Source organism: Bicyclus anynana, chromosome 22, assembly GCF_947172395.1.
Source record: "Bicyclus anynana chromosome 22, ilBicAnyn1.1, whole genome shotgun sequence".
In the NCBI taxonomy this organism is placed as follows: Eukaryota; Metazoa; Arthropoda; class Insecta; order Lepidoptera; family Nymphalidae; genus Bicyclus; species Bicyclus anynana.
In genome coordinates this window covers 9,730,338-9,754,305 of record NC_069104.1, presented here as the reverse complement: position 1 = coordinate 9,754,305, position 23,968 = coordinate 9,730,338, and the positions used below count along the sequence as shown (strand labels likewise).

The 23,968-nt window shown below is 37.1% G+C and overlaps 1 protein-coding gene across 1 annotated transcript; it reads right to left on the bottom strand.

The window, feature by feature from the left end:
- Window positions 1-566: 566 nt before the first annotated feature.
- Window positions 567-23,861, bottom strand: LOC112053853 (DNA replication licensing factor Mcm2). Its single transcript, XM_052888438.1, has 16 exons — window positions 23,690-23,861; window positions 23,042-23,208; window positions 22,521-22,687; window positions 17,349-17,538; window positions 16,389-16,688; window positions 15,020-15,212; window positions 12,563-12,766; window positions 11,604-11,835; window positions 11,129-11,220; window positions 10,227-10,312; window positions 8,465-8,632; window positions 6,902-7,063; window positions 5,299-5,449; window positions 4,398-4,497; window positions 2,937-3,076; window positions 567-2,667 (listed from the first exon to the last, which is right to left on the bottom strand). The coding sequence occupies exons 1-16, from the start codon at window positions 23,690-23,692 to the stop codon at window positions 2,380-2,382; spliced, it is 2,643 nt and encodes an 880-aa protein (XP_052744398.1). The 5' UTR covers window positions 23,693-23,861; the 3' UTR covers window positions 567-2,379.
- Between the last annotated feature and the right edge of the window lie 107 nt (window positions 23,862-23,968).

The window sequence follows — 23,968 nt, the reverse complement described above, 5'->3', positions numbered from 1 at the left end:
GTTATAGTAGAATGTGTGGTATAATATACTAGTGCGCGCATGATAAGTTTGCGCGTGGCCAAAATCGGAACTAATCAAAAGTGCCGCCATCTTGTAGTCTATCTCTATCTATCTCTTGGCGGGTAAAAGAGATCACTAAAGCTGGCAACATAATTATCGTGCGTGCGTCCTACAACCGAACTTGCTGTCTTGCTGCGCAGTGTTCATCAACAAACAAAGAAACTAACCTACTGGATATATTAGTACACTGCAGCTATTTAGTTCATAAACAGAGTGTTCTTTAAAAATAGGTAGGTACATACTTTGCTAGCTGTCAGTCTAGTCAGTATCATTAAAATCAGATAGTGATTGTTATAGAATCAAATATCACCCTATAAGCCCATCAGCTTGTATTGCATTAGCCAGGGGCTGATCCAGCAATTTTGCCGCTCCGGCCAATGATAACTTTTGTCGCCCTTACATACACCAAAATTACTTAAAATGGTGAAATAAGGGTTGAAAGTTTACATTAATTTCTACGCGGATGAAGTCGCGGGCGTGCGCTAGTATATAATAAAATGAAACAATTTCATTAATAAGGTGAAAATTTATTACATACAAAAATATCATGTCATTGAAAAATTTTAACCAGCAAATACATAACAATTTGTACTTATTCTAAAGGCACATACATAGTTTAGGCACATAATTTTAAAATACAAAAATTGTAATATTATCAGGTGGGCATACAAAAATATAATAAATCTTAACAATAAGGCATTATGTGATGTGATCAGACTTGGCAGAAATTATTAAAAGTAAAATATACTCAGACGCACAATTATCCGCCCACTTTAATACACTCGTCATATTTAAGTGGGAGGATGATTGTGCCTCTGAGTGTAGTTGAAAATACTAGGAAATGAACATTTCCTATCGATTTTGAAAAATAATTGCGAATCTGCTTGACATTGTGAGATTATTTCATTTCTGTTATAATAATTACATTTTACTCGAGTAATATGTTTAACTTATTTCTAAATTGATATTAATAGACGAAGAGCCTGTGAACCGGTTGCCACAAAGCTAAGTGGCGACTGGGAATATACTGACTGAGGAAAACATGAAAAAATTACATTTTATACCAGTGATTCCCAAAGTGGTCTATATCGACCCCTAGGGGTCTGTGACAAACTACAAGGGGTCTACGTCAGCGAAAAAAAATTTGGGGGGGTTAAATGAAAATGGTTTTCACGATAACACATACACTGATAGTACCTGAGTACCTATTTTTTACATCATATTATCTTATAATATCAAAACATATACATTATTTTAAAAGTAACTATGAAGTAAAAAATTTATTAAATATGTTCATAAAATTGTGTAAGTTGTAGGATACAGATAATCAATATCAAACAAGTAGGGGGTCTACCCAACACGGAAAAACATGGCAAGAGGTCTATGACACAAAAAAGTTTGGGAAACTCTGCTTTATACTTAGACGGTTGAGGGTCTGGATCCTTAAAACCTGCTACCTCCCAAAGCTAGCACGGTCCAAACTCCATAATTGGCTACCGTATTTACTTATGGTATGGTATAAAATGACGAAGGTCTGGAGTTCACGGGCTCTTAGTCTATAACAAATTAGTTTGTTTTCATTATTATATGAAGCAACTGATATATCTGGTTAATTCAAGTCGAAAATTTACTTTCCTTCGAAGATTGTAACAATATCAACCTAGTTTGGTTTGTGAGTAAAGTAAGCTACTGGTAATATTACTGGTGAGAGATATGATCTCTGCCTCCGATTCCGGAGAGTGTGGGTTCGAATCCGGTCCGAGGCATGCACCTCCAACTTATAGTTATGGGCATTTTAAGAAATTAAATATCACGTGTCTCACACTGTAAAGGAAAAACATCGTGAGGAAACCTGCATACCAGAGAATTTTCTTAATTCTCTGCATGTGTGAAGTCTGCCAATCCGAATTGGGCCAGAGTGGTGGACTATTGGACTTACCCCTCTCATTCTGAGAGGAAACTCGAGCTCAGCAGTGAGCCGAATATGTGTTGATAATGAAGATGATGACTAAAGGTCTAATAATTTGAACCGTCAAATATGCAAAATCAAATATAATGTTATTCCACTCATAAAACAAATTAGTATTACACAGAAACACACACATTCTTTGTATTATATATGAAGGTTTTCGAGATAACTGAAGTTTTTAATTTTGAATATTCTACTGTTACTGAAGGGTTTGGGTCTGAATTGTTGATTTGCCTCGCTCTCTCTACGAGGTCCCTCTCTTGATGGTAGACTGCGAGTGGTCGTAAAGGCCTCTCATATAAGCGAGTATAAAATATTGGTACAAAGGGTATTTTAATACTATGGGTGTTCTATGAAGCAGTTGGCACGTCTGGCAGTGTGTGTACAATCACCTTCCTTTTGACGTCATAACTAAAGTTGTTAATTTTGAATATCCTACTGTTATAGAATGGTTTGAGGTCCGATATGTTGATTTGCCTCGCTCTCTCCATGAGGTCCCTCTCAGATATCTCGATGGTTGACTGCGAGTGGTTGTGGAGACCTCTCATATAAGCGAGTTGGTCCATAGTCAGCTGTCTTAGTATGTAGTAAAGGAGCTCGCTGTGGTCTTTCTTGTATGAGAGATACTTTTGGAAGGTCTGTAAAGAAAAACATTGTTTTTTTATTTTATAACACATTTGCTCATAAAGTATCTCTTATTTCACCAATTTCAATATCGTCATGTATATCATTACGCACATGTGTCGTAATATAGTATAATAATAGTAGGAAAAAAAAAATATTTTATACAATCAATGAATTATTATTATTCTATTTGTTAATTAGAGTTAAGCATTTAATTTAAAATTTTACATTTTTTTTTAATTTTTATTTATTTATAATATTAGTAGGATAACATAAAGTGTACCTGTCTCATGGCGCGCATGACGCTGTACTTCTGCGTCTCCACGAAGCTCTCCAGCATGGTGCGGATGGCCAGGTTCACGTCCTGCTCGTCCACCTGCACGCGCAGGTGCATGCGCGCGTGCGCCTCGCTCATACGTATCACTGGAAAATATACAATTGTCTATGAACTCTGTTAAGGAAAATATGTTCGCGCAAAGCTAACGCTTTCCATTTCACCCTACTCCAACGCATCCTATAAGTTCCTCTCTTTCCCGCATAACTAAATTATTTAGTCGTACGTAATCCATCGATACTTATATACGTTTTGTACGCACGCTCCGCGACCCTTTGATGTTTCGCATATAAGTTACCAAAACTACAAAACTTGGCTGTGATTGTAAGTGTAAAAGAAGATAAGAAGCAGATTCAGTAAGTCCTATCTATTTTCCTTTCCTAGCAAAGCCAAACGCGAACAAAATATTAGAATTATTAGATTTTTTTTAATGGCTGTGGCTAGTTGCCATATTACCGGCAAAGACGTACAGCCAAGCAATTTAGCTTTGTGGTACGATGTCGTGTAGAAATCAGGGCTTTTTTTTATTCTTGACTACAATCTCACCTGATGGTAAGTGATGATGCAGTCTAAGATGGAAGCGGACTAACTTGTTAAAAGGAGGATGAAAATTCACACCCCTTTTCGGTTTCTACACGACCGGAACGCTAAATCGCTTGGCGGTACGTCTTTGTCGGTAGCCATGGCCGAAGCCTCCCACCAGCCAGACCTGCACCAATTAAGAAAATATCAATCTGCCCAGCCGGGGATCGAACCCAGGACCTCCGCTTTGTATATCCACCGCGCATACCACTGCGCCACGGAGGCCGTCAAAAAAACATGTAAAGAATAAAAAAAAAACCTACTCAGGCGAAACGACACTGCGTGCAGCTGGCGTTCATTGATTTATATACGAAAATATCACATAAAAAATTAAATTAATTAAAAAACTTCTTTTTGCATGATGTTGTCTTATTATCATTAATGAGTAACAAAATATTAAATAACTTTTGTACAGTAAAAATAACAAAATATGCTTTTAAATACATTATCCTATATATATCTGACATTTTACCTATATTATTGCGACTTTTTAATTTAATTTTTGATTTTTTGTTTTTATGTTTTTCTTAATATGGGTGTATGTCTGAAATAAATGAATTTTATTTATTTTTTTATTTTAATATAATGTCTGAATCCAAATAAACCTATTCCTCGACTCCACAATCCGCAAAATACAAAGGTACAGGAAGGAGCGAAATCTTCTTAGTGGAAGTCTACGAAAAATAAACTACCTCCCTGCCATATTTAATCTTCGTACGTCAAACAGTTACGATATTTTGTGATGAGTGACTTTTCGTTATTGCATGCATAGATTCGTACTTTTCATTAGGCGTCCATAATGCAGTTAGTGTATAGTAAAGTTAGTACCTGATTCTATATGTCTGACAGTGATGGGTAAACTGCCAGTAGCGAGAGACTCCTGCCGCAGCTGACTATACATTTTGGCCACTTTGTCTTGATCCATGTTCTGTAAAAATATTTTTATTAGCCCTTGACTACAATCTCACCTGATGGTAAGTGATGATGCAGTCTAAGATCCACACACCTTTTCGGTTTCTACACGACATCGTACCGGAACGCTAAATCGCTTGGCGGTACGTCTTTGTCGGTAGGGTGGTAACTAGCCACGGCCGAAGCCTCCCACCAGCCAAAAAGCCTAAGGGTAATATTACCTGAATCTTACACTTAACATCAAAGGTTGGTATCTTGACTGTTGACTGACTCAATTTGACAACCTATTTGCAATGTGTAAATGTGACTATTATTTTGTATAATTTATTTCTTATCCCAAGTAAATAATAGATTTCTTATTTCTAATCTCGTACTATTATCAACCTATTTTTAGCAGACTTAGAAGTGGAATTACCAAAATAAGACCCTGGAATGGCAGAGAATGACCTTGAGTGGAGTCACGCATTTGTAAACGTTGTGTGTAGGGCGCCCTTGACCGTTAACTAACACTTTCCATTTGCACTCAAGACACTCTCCCCGCCTATCCCAAGTAACCCATAGGCATAGAATTACACAACAAGATATGTGGACGGCTCGAACGCCACGAGTATACTGAAGCAGACCGCACGACGAGCGCCTTATATCGCAATTAGTTCTCGCTAACCGATCGGTACCCCTCTCTAACTCCCCACTCTTTACGGAAACAAGTCACGCCACCTGATAGTCATATCCGTCTGACTACTATTTCCTACACTCTACTAAACTATTCATCGGAAAATTGGTTGGTTGAAAAAAATGTATATTTATATCAGGTTACCTGTAGTTTAGGATGGACATTCTCCCTCGCGTAGACCAGATACTTCTTCAGCAGATCCTGTGGCAGTATGAAGTCGTCGTCCGGGGAGTCTTCCTCTAGCGTGGTGCCGCGCTGAGTGGGGTGGTGTCTTATGTGGGAACTTACTACGAATCTGAAATTATTTAAGTGTACTTGTTAACACGTTCGCTGCGGTACGAGGTCAATTGACCTCGTAAGTATCTTCAAGAGTTACGAGGTCTGGACCTCGTACCACGCCGCATAAAGTTTTAGTATGAGGTCAAAAACCTCGTAACGCACCAGAGGATAGTACAGAAAAATCAGTGCCGTAGCGAACATGTTAAGCTATAATAGATGCCTACTCACTCAGACCAATTATAGAAAGACCTGTATCGCACTCATAGTCACTAACAAAATTGTCTGTCATTTTCTGAAGAAAACGAGCTTAGATTTGGTATATAACTTATGCTAAACTGGAAGTTTTCACCCGTTTTTTACACAGTTCAACTACACAAAAAGGTATTTTTACGGAGCTCTTTAACCGACGAACACGATTACAACTATTTAACATCGATACTATAGAGACAGATTCTATAATCGCATTAGATCGTTGATCATATACTTTGACAGAAAAGTAACGTCTAGCGAGGCAGGTCCTTTACAATAATTGGTCTGAGCCTACTCATCATCACATCACATCAATAGTACATTACTGCAGCGGCCGGTAAGAGAGGCATTGATGGACAAACGTGTGAACGTGGGCCAAGGCGAAGCCGAGGCACAGATACGAAAGTCTATCAATGCCTAGTTGCGACCAAGGCTTATATAGTACTTTTCTCAAATAATGCGCGGAAATTAAGCTAAGTAGTACAAATCAGAACTTTTATTTGAAAATACAATTATTGAATGTACAATTCTTAAAATATAATGTGGATTTTCCGAGAATCCGGTTTGAGATAATTCTAACGAAGTTGAAGTTTGATGTATACTAGTGTCTTCGGCGTGATTCTGAATTTCAAAGTGAATGTTACGTGTAATACAATTTTAAAATCAATGACGAAGTTGACGAACAACTAATAACAATAGTTTTTTACGCGCCAAAGTATTTTTCTTTTCACTAAACAGCTTATGTGCAAGCCAGTTCGAAATTTAAATTAAACCTTTTATAAGTTACCTCTTTGGTCGTCATGCGAAATAGAAGATCGTTCCATTTTTAAATTACACGACAAATATGATTTTACATAGTAATTTATTTGGCCGCTAAACACGACAAATATGGATTTTCATACAGCTATTGCTGGCCGCTGCTCGACCAGTACAGCAAGTTCGATTTATCTCGAAGAAGGTTGTCGAAATAATGCTCAAAGCATGTCTGAGAGAAACATATTTAATGATTTTGGAAAAAAAAATTACAACTATGCATAACATGAATGGGCCGTGCAAGCAACGATGACGTCACGCACATTAAACGCTTATATCTTGAGAACCAATTAACATATCGAAATAATTCTTTCACGTGTATTTTTTATTTTCAACGGAGAATAGCAGATAGCTATCATTTGAAAATAGTGAACATTCTCCATTGCATACTCAATGTAATGCTTACTTGGCCAGATGCGCGTCCAACATGGGATCCGCCTCGTCCTTGACGACGCAGAGCACGTCGAATCGGGACAGAATCGGCTCCGAAAGATTCACGTTCTCGGAAAACGTCAGCGACGCATCGTAGCGTCCGCCTATAGGGTTCGCCGCTGCTATTATTGAACACCTGAAACACCATCACTATTGTTTTAGCAGATCAAAGGAGTCACCAAGATAGGGTTGCCAACCGTAATATAATTTATAGTATTGTAATATAATTCGGGCCTGCGTACTATATACTGTTGATGAAATATATAGTACGCGAAAATACTATATTTTCAACACTGAAATCTAACAAACAAAATTTTCATGTTAAAATATAATGAACATTACTTTTTGACATATTATATACAAACAAAAAAAAATTATTGAGTTTCAAACACAAAAAAAAATTAAAATTAAATGTGAAAAAGCAAATTGAACCACTTTAATGTCAGAAACAAATATTGTTTTTTAAAAATAAATGACGATTTTTTGCTTAATCCATAAATTTACTATATTATATTTAAGCGTACTACATTTTTTATAGCTACGTCTGTAAAAAAATACTATACATTTTTTCTCAAAAAAAAAGTTGGCAACCCTAAGGGGAGAGTGCACTATTATTAATAACTTCACAGCCTAAGCAATTGCTCTATAGATAAACGGGTGCTTTAGACCATACAACTGAAGTAAAACTTCTTTCAAAACTAAAAATTAAAACGCCATCTGTGAACCTCAGGCATAACTGCATCGCAACAGGTTCTTGAATTAACGATAAGGGTTTGTTTCAAAGTTTTCTAAAAACGCCATCTACTGGTAGTTTTTTTCTATTGTTTACAAGTTAGCCCTTGGCTACAATATCACCTGATATATAAGATGTGATGATCAGTGATGATGCAATCTAAGATGGAAACGGGCTAACTTGTTAGGAGGAGGATGAAAATCCACACCCCTTTCAGTATCTGCACGACATCGTACCGGAATGCTAAATCGCTTGGCGGTAGGTCTTTGTCGGTAGGGTGGTAACTAGCCACGGCCGAAGCCTCCCACCAGCCAAAAAGAAGTTTCATATGCAATTTTTATAGACGTCACCCGGGTCAGTATTATGAATCTTTTGACAGCTCATTCATTTATGCGCTAAGGTGGAACATACGAGCATACATTTAGGTATTATTTGTTTAAATAACTTTCGTTGTTTAATATGCGACTTAATGAAATTAAAGCAATTAGCCACCTCTAGACGTGATAGCCTACCTCTGCCTCCGATTCTAGAGGGTGTGGGTTCGAATCCGGTCCGGGGCATGCATCTCCAACTTTTCAGTTGTGTGCATTTTAAGAAATTAAATATCACGTGTCTCAAACGGTGAAGGAAAACATCGTGAGGAAACCTGGATACCAGAGAATTTTATTAATTCTCTGCGTGTGTGAAGTCTGCCAATCCGCATTGGGCCAGCGTGGTGGACTATTGGCCTAACCCCTGACATCTGAGAGGAGACTCGAGCTCAGCAGTGAGCCGGATATGGGTTGATAGTATAAAATTCCTTGCCTGGCGTGCAGCGAGGTGACGATGCCCGCCTTGGAGATGGATATGGACTGCTGCTCCATGGCCTCGTGGATGGAGGTGCGGTCCTGGTCGTTCATCTTGTCGAACTCGTCGATGAGGCACACGCCGCGGTCTGCCAGCACCAAGGCACCGGCCTCTAGCGTCCACTCTCTGTTACAAACAGTCATACGGTCAATCTATACTAATATTATAAAGCTGAAGAGTTTGTTTGGTTGAACGCGCTAATCTCGGAAACTACTGGTTCAATTTCAAAAATTCTTTCAGTGTTAGATAGTCCATTTATCGAGGAAGGCTATATATTTATTTATTTATATACATGACAAGTGCCCAGAGAAACATTACAGTTTCCCAATTCGTTTCTCGAGCAATCAGGAATAATAATTACGACAATAAATCTTAAATTACAAAATGAATATTAAGCAAAAAAAAATAAATTAAAAATAATAAATTCAAATTCAAACAAATTAAAAATAATAAATTCAAATTCAATCAAATTAAAAATTAAGAATAAATTAATATTAACCAATTCAAATACATTAAAATTAAACAATTCAAATACATTAAAATTAAACAATTCAAATAAATTAATAATAATAGTCAACAATTAAAATACACAAAAAAATAATAATAATAATAATAACAATCAAAATTAACTATTCAAAAAACAAAATTAAAAATGTCATATACATAAAATCTATTCTAATAACAATTTTATTTTATTTACAATCTGATACTATCCCTGTATTCTTACGGGAACGGGAACCACGTGGGTGAAACCACGCGGCGTTAGCTAGTAGACAATATAATCTATACTTATAATAAATTTGTAGTGAGGTCAATTCTGTACATAAAATATATTTCCAAAATAACTATCAGGGGGTGATTAGTGATCGATATTGATGCCAAAAATGCAATCAGTAAAGTTTGACGTTTAGTACATCAAGTGTATCGTCACAAAAAGGACGACAGCGTTTTTTACATTTAGAAAATTTGGAAAAATACCTAATTTTAAATTAAGTTTTATAGGAAATTTTTAAATTTTATTAACTGATATCAATATACATATTTCGGACCCTTATCCCATGTACTACGCGCAATTAATATTGCTTATATTAAATTTGATATGAGTTAACTATCCTATCTATACTAATCTATACTAATATTATAAAGAGGTAAAGTTTGTAAGTTTGTAACATTCTTTAAATGGGGTAATCTTCGGAACTACTGGTCCGATTTTAAAAATTCTTTCACCAGTAGAATGATACATTATTTTATATTGGTATCATATATATTAGCCGAGTTATCACAGTTTTTGTCATACAGGTCGGACTGAAAATCCTCTTAAACAGACTTATTCGCATGCGCTGCCTTAACTATTGTGTAGGGTAGGGTAGGGTACGGATAAGGTAGGGGTAGGGTACGGGCAGGGTAGGGATAGGGTAGGGTAAGGTAGGGGTAGGAAAGGGTTAGGGTTAGCAGTAGGGTAGGAGTAAGGTAGGGGTAGGGGTAGGGGTAGGGTAGGATAGGGTATGGGCAGGTTACGGGTAGGGTTAGGGTAGAGGTAAGGTGGGGGGAGGGTAGGGTTAGCGTTAGCGGTAGGGTAAGAGTAAGGTAGGGGTAGGGTAGGGTAGGGTTGGGTAGGTTTACAAGCAGGGTAAAGTAGAGGTAGAGAAGTTTACATCAATTTTTACGCGGACGAAGTCGCGGGCGTCCGCTAGTTAGTTATATAAGTGGAGAAGTTTACCTCGTGGTGGGGTTCTTCCTCACGTATGCGGTGAGACCGACGGCGCTGGCGCCCTGCCCTGTGGTGAATATAGCTCGTGGCGCTATCTGTATCAAAAAGAAAGAAAGAAAAATGCGTTTATTTCGAAATTATGCCACATATCACAATATCTCGAGTACACCAGGACATCCAGGACAATACCCTGCGATGTGTGGCATAACCCAGAAAATGGCGCCAGCTCAGCATAATGCTACGTGACCATTTGAATTAACCACAAACAGAGCCAACATAACCTTAAAATCTAAACTAATGCCTACACTGACATTTAAACTAAAAAATAAATAACCAAAAGAAACTAATATACATATGTATTACATAATATATAGAATAAATTATGTATTAATTTAATTATTTATATATATAATTACATATTCTCTCGTCAGGGGTTGCCTGGTAGAGATTACTTATAGTAATAAGGCCGCCTTTGCATGCTAAGTTTAATTTATGTTTTTAATGTTTCAATTTATAATTGTATTTTTGTGTGCAATAAAGTATTTCTTCTTCTTCTTCTAAACTGAGTTAAACTATTGAGCTAATGAAAATATATTGTAACAGTATTTCAATACATAATTACAGATATATTAGTATAATAAATACTACTGTCTATACTAATAAAGTAAGGCTACGCCCAAACTGGGCATCTATAACTTGCATTGTACAGGGTGTCTCGTAATTAATGGATAAAACGTGATGAATAAATGAAAATCAAAAAATAAAAAGCAAGAAATTAAAAAACTAATGCATAATTTGAGGAGGAGGTGTGAGCCAAAAATGGTTCTTGATGATGATGCTGATGATGATGGATGATGATGATATGATAATGATAAAGATGGATGATGATGTTTTCATATTAATCATATTACCTTCTCAGTATACTTTAAGAATTGTGATTTCGCCGTACCCGGATCTCCGCAAATTAAGACATTGATATCACCTCTAATTTTATGCTTTTCACCTAAAAAAGAAAAAAAAAAACATACTTGATATTAACGGCTTCAATTAATACAGTATCTATAATAATATTATAAAGCTGAAGAGTTTGTATGTTTGTTTATTTGACTGAACGCGCTAATCTCAGGAACTACTGGTCCGATTTGAAAAACTCTTTCAGTGTTAGATAGCCTATTTATCGAGGGAGGCTAACCCCTCTCATTCTGGGAGGAGACTCGAGCTCAGCAGAGAGCCGAATATGGGTTGATAATGATGATGAATGATGATCATCAATTAGTATTTTGCAATCTAGTAGTTAATTTGTACATGTGAAGTGCAGATGATTTTTTTTACTCATTTATCTTACAGTGTAGGCCTATAGGATATTTATAAATCAATGGTCATTACCAGGATTCTTAGGCTCCCCTCCAAACAATGCCAAAGCTAAGCCCCGTTTGATGTAATCGTGTCCAAATATAGACGGTGCGATGCTCTTCACGATCCTCTCCCCAATCTGCGGGTCCTTGGACAGTTTGACGATGCTGGCCACGTCATCGTCTGTGAGGGACTCCACGATGTGTTTGCAGTCCTTCACTATAATGTAGTTGGCTATTATCACTGTGGCGAATACTGGGAAACCCTGGAATGTTTTTCATATATTAATAACAAGCGGACGACCGCGAATTCGCTTGCGATATTAGCTTTCATCCCCTTTTTATCCCCATTACATTTTACATTCTAACGATAGTCAATGTACCTATTACCGTGAACATAACTTCAAAAATAGCAGACTTCTATAAAAAAATATGACCCCTATATATGTATAGGGGTGAAATTTTCGAGATTCTTGTTTTATATTTAACAGATCGTTTATAGAACATTTTTCCCAAACATAATTTGACTAAACTAAACCAATTTTAACTCCTTTAATTAAAAAAATTCTTGAATCACATTATATTTTATATTTATTTGATGACTTATGAGCAAATTTTAATTTGAAAAAAGAAAGACTATACCATACAATTTTTAACCCCTATTTAACCCCCCTCCATTTTTACTTTAGGGACAAAAAGTAGCATATATTCTGCTTGAAGAACCCATTGTTATACCATAATTGTATGCCTTAAATATGCTAAAACATATATTTCTATCCTTAATCATTACCAAAAAACTTGATATAAAAAATAAAAAAAAAATAAAAATCTTTTATTTTGACTCACATTAAACTTAATTTAGGTGTTAGTACAATACTTAAGCCTGCTTATATCTACTCAAATTCAAAATCCATCCAGGATATTATTAGTTTTGTTATGGTTTAATGTTTTTATTGAGTAAATTATGAAATTGGAGTTGAAAAAATGCATTACCTGTTCAGTATTAAGAGATCCATCATAATTGTTGGTATATATCCCCGTGAGGTCCACCTCATCCCCAGGTTTGCAGCGGTCACACAGATCTGCCAGCAGTATGCAGTCCTTACTCCTCGGTATGCGACCAGCTGGTATGCGACCGGGCGACTCTTGTATGGTCACTTTCTGATAGTTGCGGTATACCGTTTGTTCCATGTTCACCTGAAATTTTAGTTAAGTTAGAAGAAGAAAAAATTACACTTTATTGTACACCACAAATAACATACAATACAATAGATACAAAAAAAAGTTAGTTACAGCTCGTTGTCGCAAGTTCATTGATGATAATAAATAAAAATAGCCTTTATTCTCGACTGCTGAATACATATGTTATACCTAATACTATTACTTAATTTATACACCAGACAATCAGGTTGTCTTTCGACATAGGCCTCCTCCAGACTTTTCCACTCTACTCGATCTCTGGCCTTTCCTCGCCATCCTTTCGGCAGGTCATCCTCCCATCTCTTATGTGGTCGTCCTTGTCTGGGGTACCATTGCATGACCTCTTTGGACCATTTTTCTTTCGAGGATCTCAGCACATGTCCCGTCCAGCGCCAGTTCACTTCATTGATGATACTCCCATGATATGCGGGCGACGGAGGGAAGGACTGCGCGGGTGTGAATTCGAGCGCGCGAGACAGAGGGAAGAATTGCGCGGGTATGAAGTCCTGCGTGCGGGGCATCGGAAGTGTTACGAACGAATTTGCCAAGCTATAGTTTTGGCCTTAGCATGAACAAATTTAATGTGGGGCTGTGTTGATTCACTTCATCAGAGGTTCATTCCATGCAAGTCAAAAGATTTTTACCTCTCAACAAAAAAAGGGTTTGTTTATATAGGGAAAAGATAATTGAAAAAAATTTTAATAAAAAAAATACAACCGACTTCAAACCTAAAAATGTACCCACTAAACTAAAAAGCGAAAAATAACATCATAATATGTTCTACCTGCTGATCAGTATGAAGGCGGTGCTAAGCCGGTGATGTATTAATTCAAGCCATGTGAGCATATCTTATAGTTTTAGATTTTGCAGACAGTGTTGTTTCATGTGGTCCTGTCAGAAATGGCTTAAATTAAGACAACACCGGCTAAGCACCGACTTCATACTGATCAGCAGGTAGAACATATTATGATGTTATTTTTCGCTTTTTAGTTTAGTGGGTACATTTTTAGGTTTGAAGTCGGTTGTATTTTTTTTATTAAAATTTTTATTATTTTTCAATTTTTAGTGTAAAATTTCATCTCAAACGAATACATCAGACCCCTAATGACAGTCACAATCCATCTTGGTACAAAATTCTCAGCAATACAAATTAATCAAGCCCAAGCACAAGGTAGCTACCGTAAACCGTTAAGGGGTTCCCTTAATTGACCTTGGTCTTCATCATCAGACCCCTAATAACAGACACAACTCATCTAGGTAGAAAGTTCTCAGCAATACGAACTAATCAAGGCCAAACACAAGGTAGTTACAGTAAACTGTTAAGGAGTTCCCTTAATTGTCCTTGGTCTTCATCACCAAACCCCTAAATGACAGTCACAACCTATCTATGTGGAAAGTTCTCATTAATACAAATTAATCAAGCCCAAACACAAGGTAACTGCTGTAAATCGCCAAGGAGTTCCCTCGTCTGTTTTATGACTCCATCATCAGATCGATTTTAAACCTTCATAATTTTGTATTTCTTAAAGGTACTAAATGGAAAAGTATACGAACACACTAGACACCCATATAATTTTCGAAAGATCCCCTCAATTTCTCCAGGATTCCACCATCAGATCTTGTCATGATGGCAATGGGACCAAATGGGGGCTATACCGTTTCAAACAAAAAAAGAATTTTTGAAATCGGTCCAGGCGTCTTTGAGTAATCGGTGTACATACATAAAAAAAAAAAAAAAAAAAAAAAAAAAAAATACCGACCGAATTGAGAACCTCCTCCTTTTTGAAGTCGGTTAAAAAAAAAAAATTGTGTTTATAACAATTTTTTTTTTCCAAATGCTTATGGATTTGGCTCTCTATGATTGAACCAAGTGCATTAAAAAAGTGATTCCATTTCCAAATGGAAAGTTCATTAAAAATTTTATCAATATTTAATTTCAATGGAAAAGAAACAAAAAAAAAACGTGTACCACTCGGGGACTGGCGCGGTAAAACTATTGCATAGCATTTTTTATCAACTTATGCAATTATATATTTATTTATTTATTTTATTTATGCAGTATTTTTTTTAACACCACTTGAGTTGATATGACAACGTCGAAATGTGTTATCTTGATGCACAGCTTGGGTGTTAGGTTTATTTTCGTTACGGAATTTCTTGATTCGGTCACCGCGCTCAAAGCCCGCGATAAATGCTATGCAATAGCTTAAAAAAAATTTTAAATTAAACTGCATAAGATCTAAATCTCACCATAAAAGGTCCAGCACTCTGACATTCGGGACATGATCCAGGTTTGACCTCAGAATTCTGTGACTGTACGAAGGGTCCCAATATGTACCCACATCTGTTACAATCGTACTTGACCACGGACAGTTGGGGCAAAACTCCAGTAGTAGCTGTTATTACCCCTAAAGTTCTCACTAGCTGATTCAAGTGTAGCTTCCTAAAAATAAAATATTACCATAGAGGTTACCAATATAACCATAGAGATTTTTTAATTTAAATCATTCTATTCAAACTTTTACTTGAAAGGTTACTTATAATGACGGCCGCATGGCGCAGTGGGTAGTGACCCTGCTTTCTGCATCCACGGCCGTGGGTTCGATTCCCACAACTGGAAAATATTTGTGTGATGAGCATGGGTGTTTTCCAGTGATTGTGTGTATTTATACATTATATAAGTATTTATATGTAGTATATAATTGCATATTAATATTATAATATCAACTATCTTAGCACCCATAACACAAGCTACTCTGTATGCTTACTTTGGGGCTAGATAGTGATGTGTATTGTTTAAGTATATATATATATATTTATTTATTATTATTATTATTATAATAAAATAGGGATAAAATAACACAAGTTGGAATGATTAAACTGTATTCCAAATAACTTATTACTCATTCTTAAACAAATCGTTACTTTAGTAGATGGTTAATACATTAATTAAATTTACTTGACCCCACATAGGCACATAACATGTCATCATCCTTTACATAGACAACAATACCCAACCAAACCTCAGAATAAAATCATAATCATTAATAAACAGTACAGATTAAAATATTTATCTAGAAGAAGGAGTTTTTATATGTTGTCTTATGTATTTATAATTATTAAATAATTAAAAATCTAACACTTATAAAATAAGGTTGTTGAGAGCACAAGAGTTTTAAATTTATTTAAAGCCAAAATCAAAAGATTCTTTGTTTAAAAAGGGTTTTTATGACTTCAAGATTTCTTATTATCATCATCTCCTTACCCTTATCCCACTTAAGTGGGGTCGGAAAAATATGTCAATCTTTTCCATTCGTTTCTATTACTCGTCAACTCATCATCCACTCCTTTTACACACATGTCCTCTTTCACACAATCCAACCATCTCTTCTTTGGCCTTCCTCTCCTCTTATGACCTTCCACTTGCACATTCAACATTTTTCTAGTAATATGACTTTCCTCTCTACGCATTACATGTCCATACCAAGCTAACCTTCTACTCCTCAATTTTTCTATCAAGCGTTTATCTACTAAATACTATAATATAGATACTCATTACTACAATATAGATAGATAGAAGATTTTTCACTTTTCATTGATGACTGTAGACAATACGTACCTAAATGTCCGCAACTCTTCAATGAGCGGCAGATCCGCGATACGGACGTGTATCTCTGACGTCACGCGTTCGTAGCTCGGGAATATCTGCAGTACAATCTCTTTGGCCACCTCGTCGAAGATTTGCAACATCTGGAAGGGGGCATCCGGGAGAAAGTACGCCAGCACCTGCTCCCTGCGGGCCAGTACGTCGAACTCGACGTGGAACGACGCTTGGTTGTGTTCGCACATGCGACGTATACGCTCCTTGTATACGAACTGACCTTTGCTGTTTGTGTATGTGCGGAGGAAGTTTTTGAACCTGGAAACAGATTTTTTTTTATGTGAAACATCTATAGCCGCACGTAAAACCGATTTCTGGCGTGGCGACGCGTCACCACGCTATATGATGGCATATATGTATACAGTCTATATGCATTAGTGTGTACGGTGTGGCGACGCGTCGCCATGCGCAATCGACTGTGCGATTCTCTCCTACTGGTTTTTTCTGCATATTACTTTTACAAAATAATGTCGATATTTCACATATGCCAGGCGTCCTGTGACGGCTCACATTTTTTTATAAAGAGAATATTTCACATTTCGTTTTTTTTTAATATGACTAATATGCCTGTCAGAGAAGGCTGTTTCTTCTCAGCAGAACCTGCCTTCCGAACCGGTGGTAGAATCTTTACAAATAGTCAACTGACGTGTCAAAAGTGCTTGTAAACTGAGCCTACTTGAAATAAATGACTTTTGATTTTTGATTTTTGATTTTTTGACTATCTGGCCCAGCAAACATTGTTCTGGCATTTACAGAAAAACCACAAACAATGACAAATACTTTAAATTACGAACTGTTCTAATACCTACCAAATATACAATCCATGTCTAAATTCTTAATAAAACTTTAAATACCCTATAAGAAGGAAGCACTGTAGAAGGTCACATATAGGCTGATAGTAATTTTTTAAAATTTAACCTATTAGCAATCTCAGTTCTCGGCCCCAGCATGGAGACCCACTCCTTGGTGGAGTATCCCTTAGTGTCCTCCAAGTTCTCAATGCTCTCGATGCCTTCCTCCACCTGTTCGTCGGAACCTGTTGCCGCCTTCTCAGCAGCTCTGCGGCGCTTGGCGCGTGGCGCGTCTCCACCTTCTTCGTCTGACTCATCTAAAGGCCAAAGACTTTTGTTAGAGTAGTATTTTTTTTTATTTTTATTTTTATTATATTATATTTATTTTTTCTGGCGTCACCAGGTGTGGCGCATTTGTGGACTTATTTGTTGTGGTGATATTCCCTAGGGATGAAGATCTAGGTCTTGAAACAAAAAGGCTTGGATGGAAAGCCTGCTGTATAAGCTTCTTAGTAGTACCAGTAGCATTTACTAATAAAGGAGCCTGGTTCTCCGCTCCTGTATAGTCTTCGGTAGCTAATTTCTCACTCACAGGCCCGGGTACCTGTGAGCGCCGGGCGCTGGCCGGGTCGCATGGCAAATCGCATTTCTCATATTCGGACATTTTCATAATATAAAAAGGGGGTTGGGAAAATAGTAATAGTACTTTCCCAAGGCACTACACTCAGATTTTTCGAACAAACCACGTTCTGGCTCCTGCTAGCCAACCGATAATCGGCGAACTACTCTTTTAGAGGGGATTTAATCCCTCTTGGCCCGTAGTAGCCGATGGACAGGTTATTTACCGCCGCCTGTGACTCGGCGTTGTTGAAAAATAGCTCATGTGGTGAAACACATGACAACCAATTGCCACCCTCTTGGCAAAGGTTACCGACAACAAGGAACCCAAAACGAAAAAAAGTTAATAGTCCACCAACCATAATAACCGAAGATGGAAAAATCAATACGTCCAACAGTTTTAGTGGACTGCCTATAGACTTGACTGATGAACCAATGACAGAACATCCAAAAAAGGTTATCAAACCTCCACCTATAGTTCTCTATGGAATAGATGATGTATCCAAACTAACAGAATTGCTGAACAGTACTATACCGAGTGATAGCTACACCTACAAAGTAATTAATAGAAACCAACTTAGGATTGCTACACAAAGTACTGAGGTGTACAAAAACATTATTGAACTGATGCGTAAAAATGGACTCATAGGCCATACATTCACTCAAAAGCAGAATAAATGCTATAGAATAGTGGTTAAAAATGTACACCACACAACACCAGTGGAAGCAATTAAAGAAGCAATGGAGAAATCTGGTAACACAGTCAGAGGTGAAGTAATATGTGCGAGATCCAGAAAAAATAAGATGCCATTGAACATGTTTTTCGTGAACCTAGAACCTGCTCCTAACAACATCAAGGTAAAAGACATTGAATTCATATACAACACAAGAGTCAAGATTGAGGATCCAAAGAAAACATATGACATCCCACAATGTACTAGATGTCAACAATATGGGCACACAAAAAATAATTGTATGCGTCCGTTTCGATGTGTTAAATGTGCACAAGGGCATCGAACCACAGACTGTCCTAAAAAAGACAGAAACTCTCCAGCTACTTGCACCCTATGTCTCGGAAATCACCCTGCAAATTATAAAGGTTGTCAGGTATACAAAGAAATACGAGCAAGAAAAATTATGGGAGTCAAAAAAGTAGACTCGAACCACAATCAAAATAAGAAAACAAGTACACACACTCAAAAGCCTCAAATGCCTTTTAACCTTGATGACTTTCCTCCACTGAATATCAGAAGTTCACTTTCTAAACAAGGTCCATCTAGTAAGAAAGAAAACACACAACAACAACAATCCCACATACCAGATCCTGAAAAAATTGGTTATTGGGATAAATCGAAACAGAGCACCCAAGCTCAGCCAACTAACTTGTTAGAACAAGTAATCTTAAAACAATCAGAGAAGATTGATATCCTCATCCAACAACTAGGTACCTTAATGGGACTCCTAACGACATTAATAGCCCAATGTAACCAGAGAAATCCTTAAAGATTGCTACATGGAATATAAATGGTCTATCACCAAACAAACATGAAGTAGAAATCTTTATCAACTTAAATAAAATAGACATTCTCTTACTGACTGAAACACATATGACTGATGAAAGAACAGTTAAATTAAAGGGATACAATATATATTTCACTAACCATCCAGATGGAACATCACATGCTGGAGCTGCAGTAGTAATTAGAGAAAATATAAAACAACATGTTCTCCGTAACTTTAAACATGAATTCTTACAGGCCTCCATAGTATCTATAGACGACTGGCAAGGAACCCTAAATGTTGCAGCCGTGTATTGTCCTCCCAAACATAAGATTTCTGAAGAAATGTATGTTGAGTTCTTTCAAACACTTGGTAGTAAATATATTGCAGGTGGTGACTGGAACGCCAAGAATACCTTATGGGGCTCAAGACTGGTCACTACTAGAGGACGAGAACTAAGAAAGGCAGTTGAAAGAAACCACCTCAATGTACTGTCAGGTGGCGAACCAACTCACTGGCCAAGTGATCGTACTAAAACTCCAGATCTTATTGACTTCTTTATCACTAAGGGAATGTCTGGTTTATACACAAAAATCAAAACCTGTCTAGATGGATCTTCTGATCACACTCCAGTCATATGTACCTTGAGCACTACAGTTATCCTGAAGGAACCACGCGAGACCCTTTATAATAAGAAAACAGACTGGGAAGCCTTCCGAGACTACATAGACGACAAGGTTAACTTACGAATTTCATTAAAAACAGCAAAAGAGATCGATGACGCAGTTTTATACGCTACTAACCTAATACAAGAGGCGGCGTGGTTGTCTACTCCATACCTAGAATCTACACCTCAGAGCCTGTATTACCCTGCAGAAATCCGGCAAAAAATAGCTGACAAGAGGAGCCTTAGGAGACGATGGCACGCAAGCAGGAGCAGTCATGATAAGCGGTTACTCAACAAGGCGAAAAAAGAAATTAAAGTTATGATGGATGAAAATGAAAATATGACCCTACAAGATCAACTACAGACACTTTCTCCTTATAAATCAGAAGACTACTCTCTTTATAAAATGACCAAACCTCTCAAAAAGTCAACAGATTATGTGCCACCCCTTAAAAAATCTGATGGTAACTGGGCTAGAACCCCTACAGAAAAAGCCGAGCTATTTGCTCAATTCCTGCAGGAGGTATTTAAACCAAACGATCCCGATCCTTCAGAAACAGAAGATGAAATCAACAAAGTTACTGAGAGTGACCAGCAATTATCGATTCCAATGAGACCAGTTAACCCAAAAGAAATTCTTAAAGAAATAAACCAGCTAAAACTAAAGAAAGCACCCGGCTATGACCTCATCACAGCTGAAGTCTTAAAACAGTTGCCAAAAAAAGGAGTCATACTACTAACAGTATTGTTCAATGCAATATTGAGAACACAACATTTCCCGTCACTCTGGAAAGTCTCCATAATAAATATGATAGCCAAGCCAGGAAAGTCTCCTACAAATGTGTCTTCATACAGACCAATAAGTCTTCTCCCAGTACTATCAAAACTGTTTGAGAAACTATTCCTTAAACGATTAGAACCTGTCTTAGAAGACCAAAAAGTATTACCAGATCACCAGTTTGGCTTCCGGGCCCATCATGGAACAACAGAGCAGATTCACAGAGTGGCACACACTATTCGTCAGACACTAGAACGAAAAGAATACTGTTCAGCTGCTTTTCTAGACATCCAACAGGCTTTTGATCGTGTCTGGCATAAAGGCCTTAATTATAAAGTAAAACAGTGCATGCCAAACACAGCATATATGCTCATAAAATCATATCTCTCCGAACGCATATTCCAAGTCAAATGTAATGACCAATTTTCTAATTTCTACAAAATCGAAGCTGGAGTACCACAGGGGTCGGTGCTGGGCCCCGTCCTATATACTATCTATACAGCTGACATGCCTTTGTCCCAAAATGTGATAACAGCGACTTATGCAGATGATACTGCTCTGCTCTCACGCAATGTAGATCCCAACATAGCTTCTCTAAATCTACAAGAACACCTAAATAAAACTTGTTCCTGGCTCAAAAAATGGAGAATCAAAGCTAGTGCAACTAAATCAAGCCACATAACATTTACGTTAAGAAGGGGAGATTGTCCTGCTGTGAAACTAGACGAGATTACCTTACCCCACCAAACAACCGTAAAATATTTAGGTGTACATCTGGATAGAAGATTGACTTGGAGAGATCACATTAAGGCGAAACGAGATCAGGCCAATATGAAATTTCGAGAACTGTATTGGTTGATTGGGAGAAAATCCACACTAAGCCTGGAAAACAAGCTGCTGATATATAAATGTGTTATAAAACCAGTATGGACTTACGGTATTCAACTCTGGGGCTCTGCTAGCCACTCAAACATTGAAATACTTCAGCGCTTCCAAAACAATGTATTGAATGTAATATGCAATGCACCATGGTTCGTCAAGACTGCAGAAACGCACAGCCATCTTAACATTTCACCTGTTAAGGAGGAAATAGACAGGTCACTAGAGGCCTACAAACAGAGGCTTGAGCGCCATAAAAACAACCTGGCTGTCAAATTGTTAGACGTCAGGGACTGCAAATTCCGCCTGAAACGAACACGACTGGCCAACATAGTATAGTAGTATACTCATTCCTGGAGGGACGCTACATCAGTGGATGTGCAGAGCCCGAAACGACATACTAAAAAGTCATTTGATCGGATTATGGTCTAGAGACTGATCTCCGATAGACCAACAAACAAGAGAAAAAAAAAAAAAAAAAAAAAAAAAATATTTATTTTTTAAATGACCAATATTGGCATTCCCTTCCAACTAGTCAGTAAAAAGCAATAAATAACATCATATTATGTTCCTGGTGCTTTGCTGTTGATTACCTACTGAATAATTTGAAGGTGATGATATAGTAAAAAATTCCGCATTTGTTATATAATTTGACATACTCAAGCTTCTTTCACGAGCAGCAACTGCTACCGACGACTGCAGTTGACTGCTCGTGTAAATGAACCCTTATAGTAAAAAAATCCACATTTGTTATATAATTTGACATACTCAAGCTTCTTTCACGAGTAGCAACTGCTACCGACGACCGCAGTTGACTGCTCGTGTAAATGAACCCTTAAAAAAATCTGGTATCTTACCATATAACAGATCCCGATCGTCCCTGCGAACCCGGCCTTCGTCCCGGTCTCGCCTTTGCAGCTCCCTCTCGGCCGCTAGTCGGTCATCAACTGACATCGCGTCGTAATCCTCGTCGTCCAAGTTTTCTGCGTCATACCGATCTAATGCCGGCATTGGACGGTAGTCACTGGAAACAAGTAAAAAATAATATTGTAACACCCATAAATTAGACCAACACACATGGTTGCATATACTGGCATTTAAATAGTTTTTTTTAACAGAACCCTGAGAAATGCATTAAAGTGTTTTTCAGATAGCATGGGCACAGTGACAGACACCTGTATGACATTCATTTAATGTACCTACTATTACTATTGTGCAAATCGCGGCAAACTTAAGAGAATAAAACACCCACACCATCATACATGAAATGGACTGTAAGTCTAAATTGTTTCTAGCAAATAGTATGGGACTAAAAATAAAGAAAAGGAATTTCTCATTCATGATTGTTTTGTAGTCAGGGTTTTGTCATGGCACTTACGCTTCCATATTGTCACCAAACAATTCCTCCCCATCTTCCTCTTCTTCGTCAGGATTGTCCCCCAGAATGTCGCCCTCATCTTCAAACATCTCATATTCACGGGCTGGTGATGTCATCCGAGATCTTGCATCTTCTCTATCAGATGGTGTATCGGGGATGGGTGAACTCTGTAACAATTGTCCAACTAATTTAAAAAAAATGGTATGTATCTTTTTTAACATTACCTCATTTGACAGAAATTTAACAATAGACAATTTAAAAATTAATCTGATCAAATAACACAGAAACATAACCATGTTTTTGACCTTGGTTAAACAATTCATACATATTTTTCTTGATACATAATGTTATTTGTAGGTAGAAACTTGCAGATAGAAGCAACTAAGAAATCAGACACCTTTTTTTATAGATTCAACATAACTGTTGATTTTAACTTTTAGTCCAAATGTTTGAAATCTAATGCTAAGTTAATTATGTACTACTCAAATGTTATAGTTTCTAGGCTGATGGACTAACTAATTAATATGATTTTTGTCCCTGATATGATCATAATTATAAACCTTTTAAATTCCTTTATCTTTTTGGTTATGCTGTCGAGTTGTTGACTTTCATTAAATTTTGTTCCTGTATTAGATAAGTTATACACACCATTGTAGTTATGAACAGAGACCGCTATTAAGTATATCACTATGCACAAACTTTATATATTGCTAAAAGGAAAAATCTTAAAACTATATCACAAATACTTAAAAATTACGGTTAAACTTAAACAATAAATAATTAACCCCAAGCCCGGCGTTATTTTTCATGCTGTCAAAAAGCGCGCGATATTAACGAGTAACGACTGACATTGATTGACATCTATGCACAGATAGCAGACAGAAAAGGCAGGAAATCCATAGGTTTTGATCACACCATAGACCACTA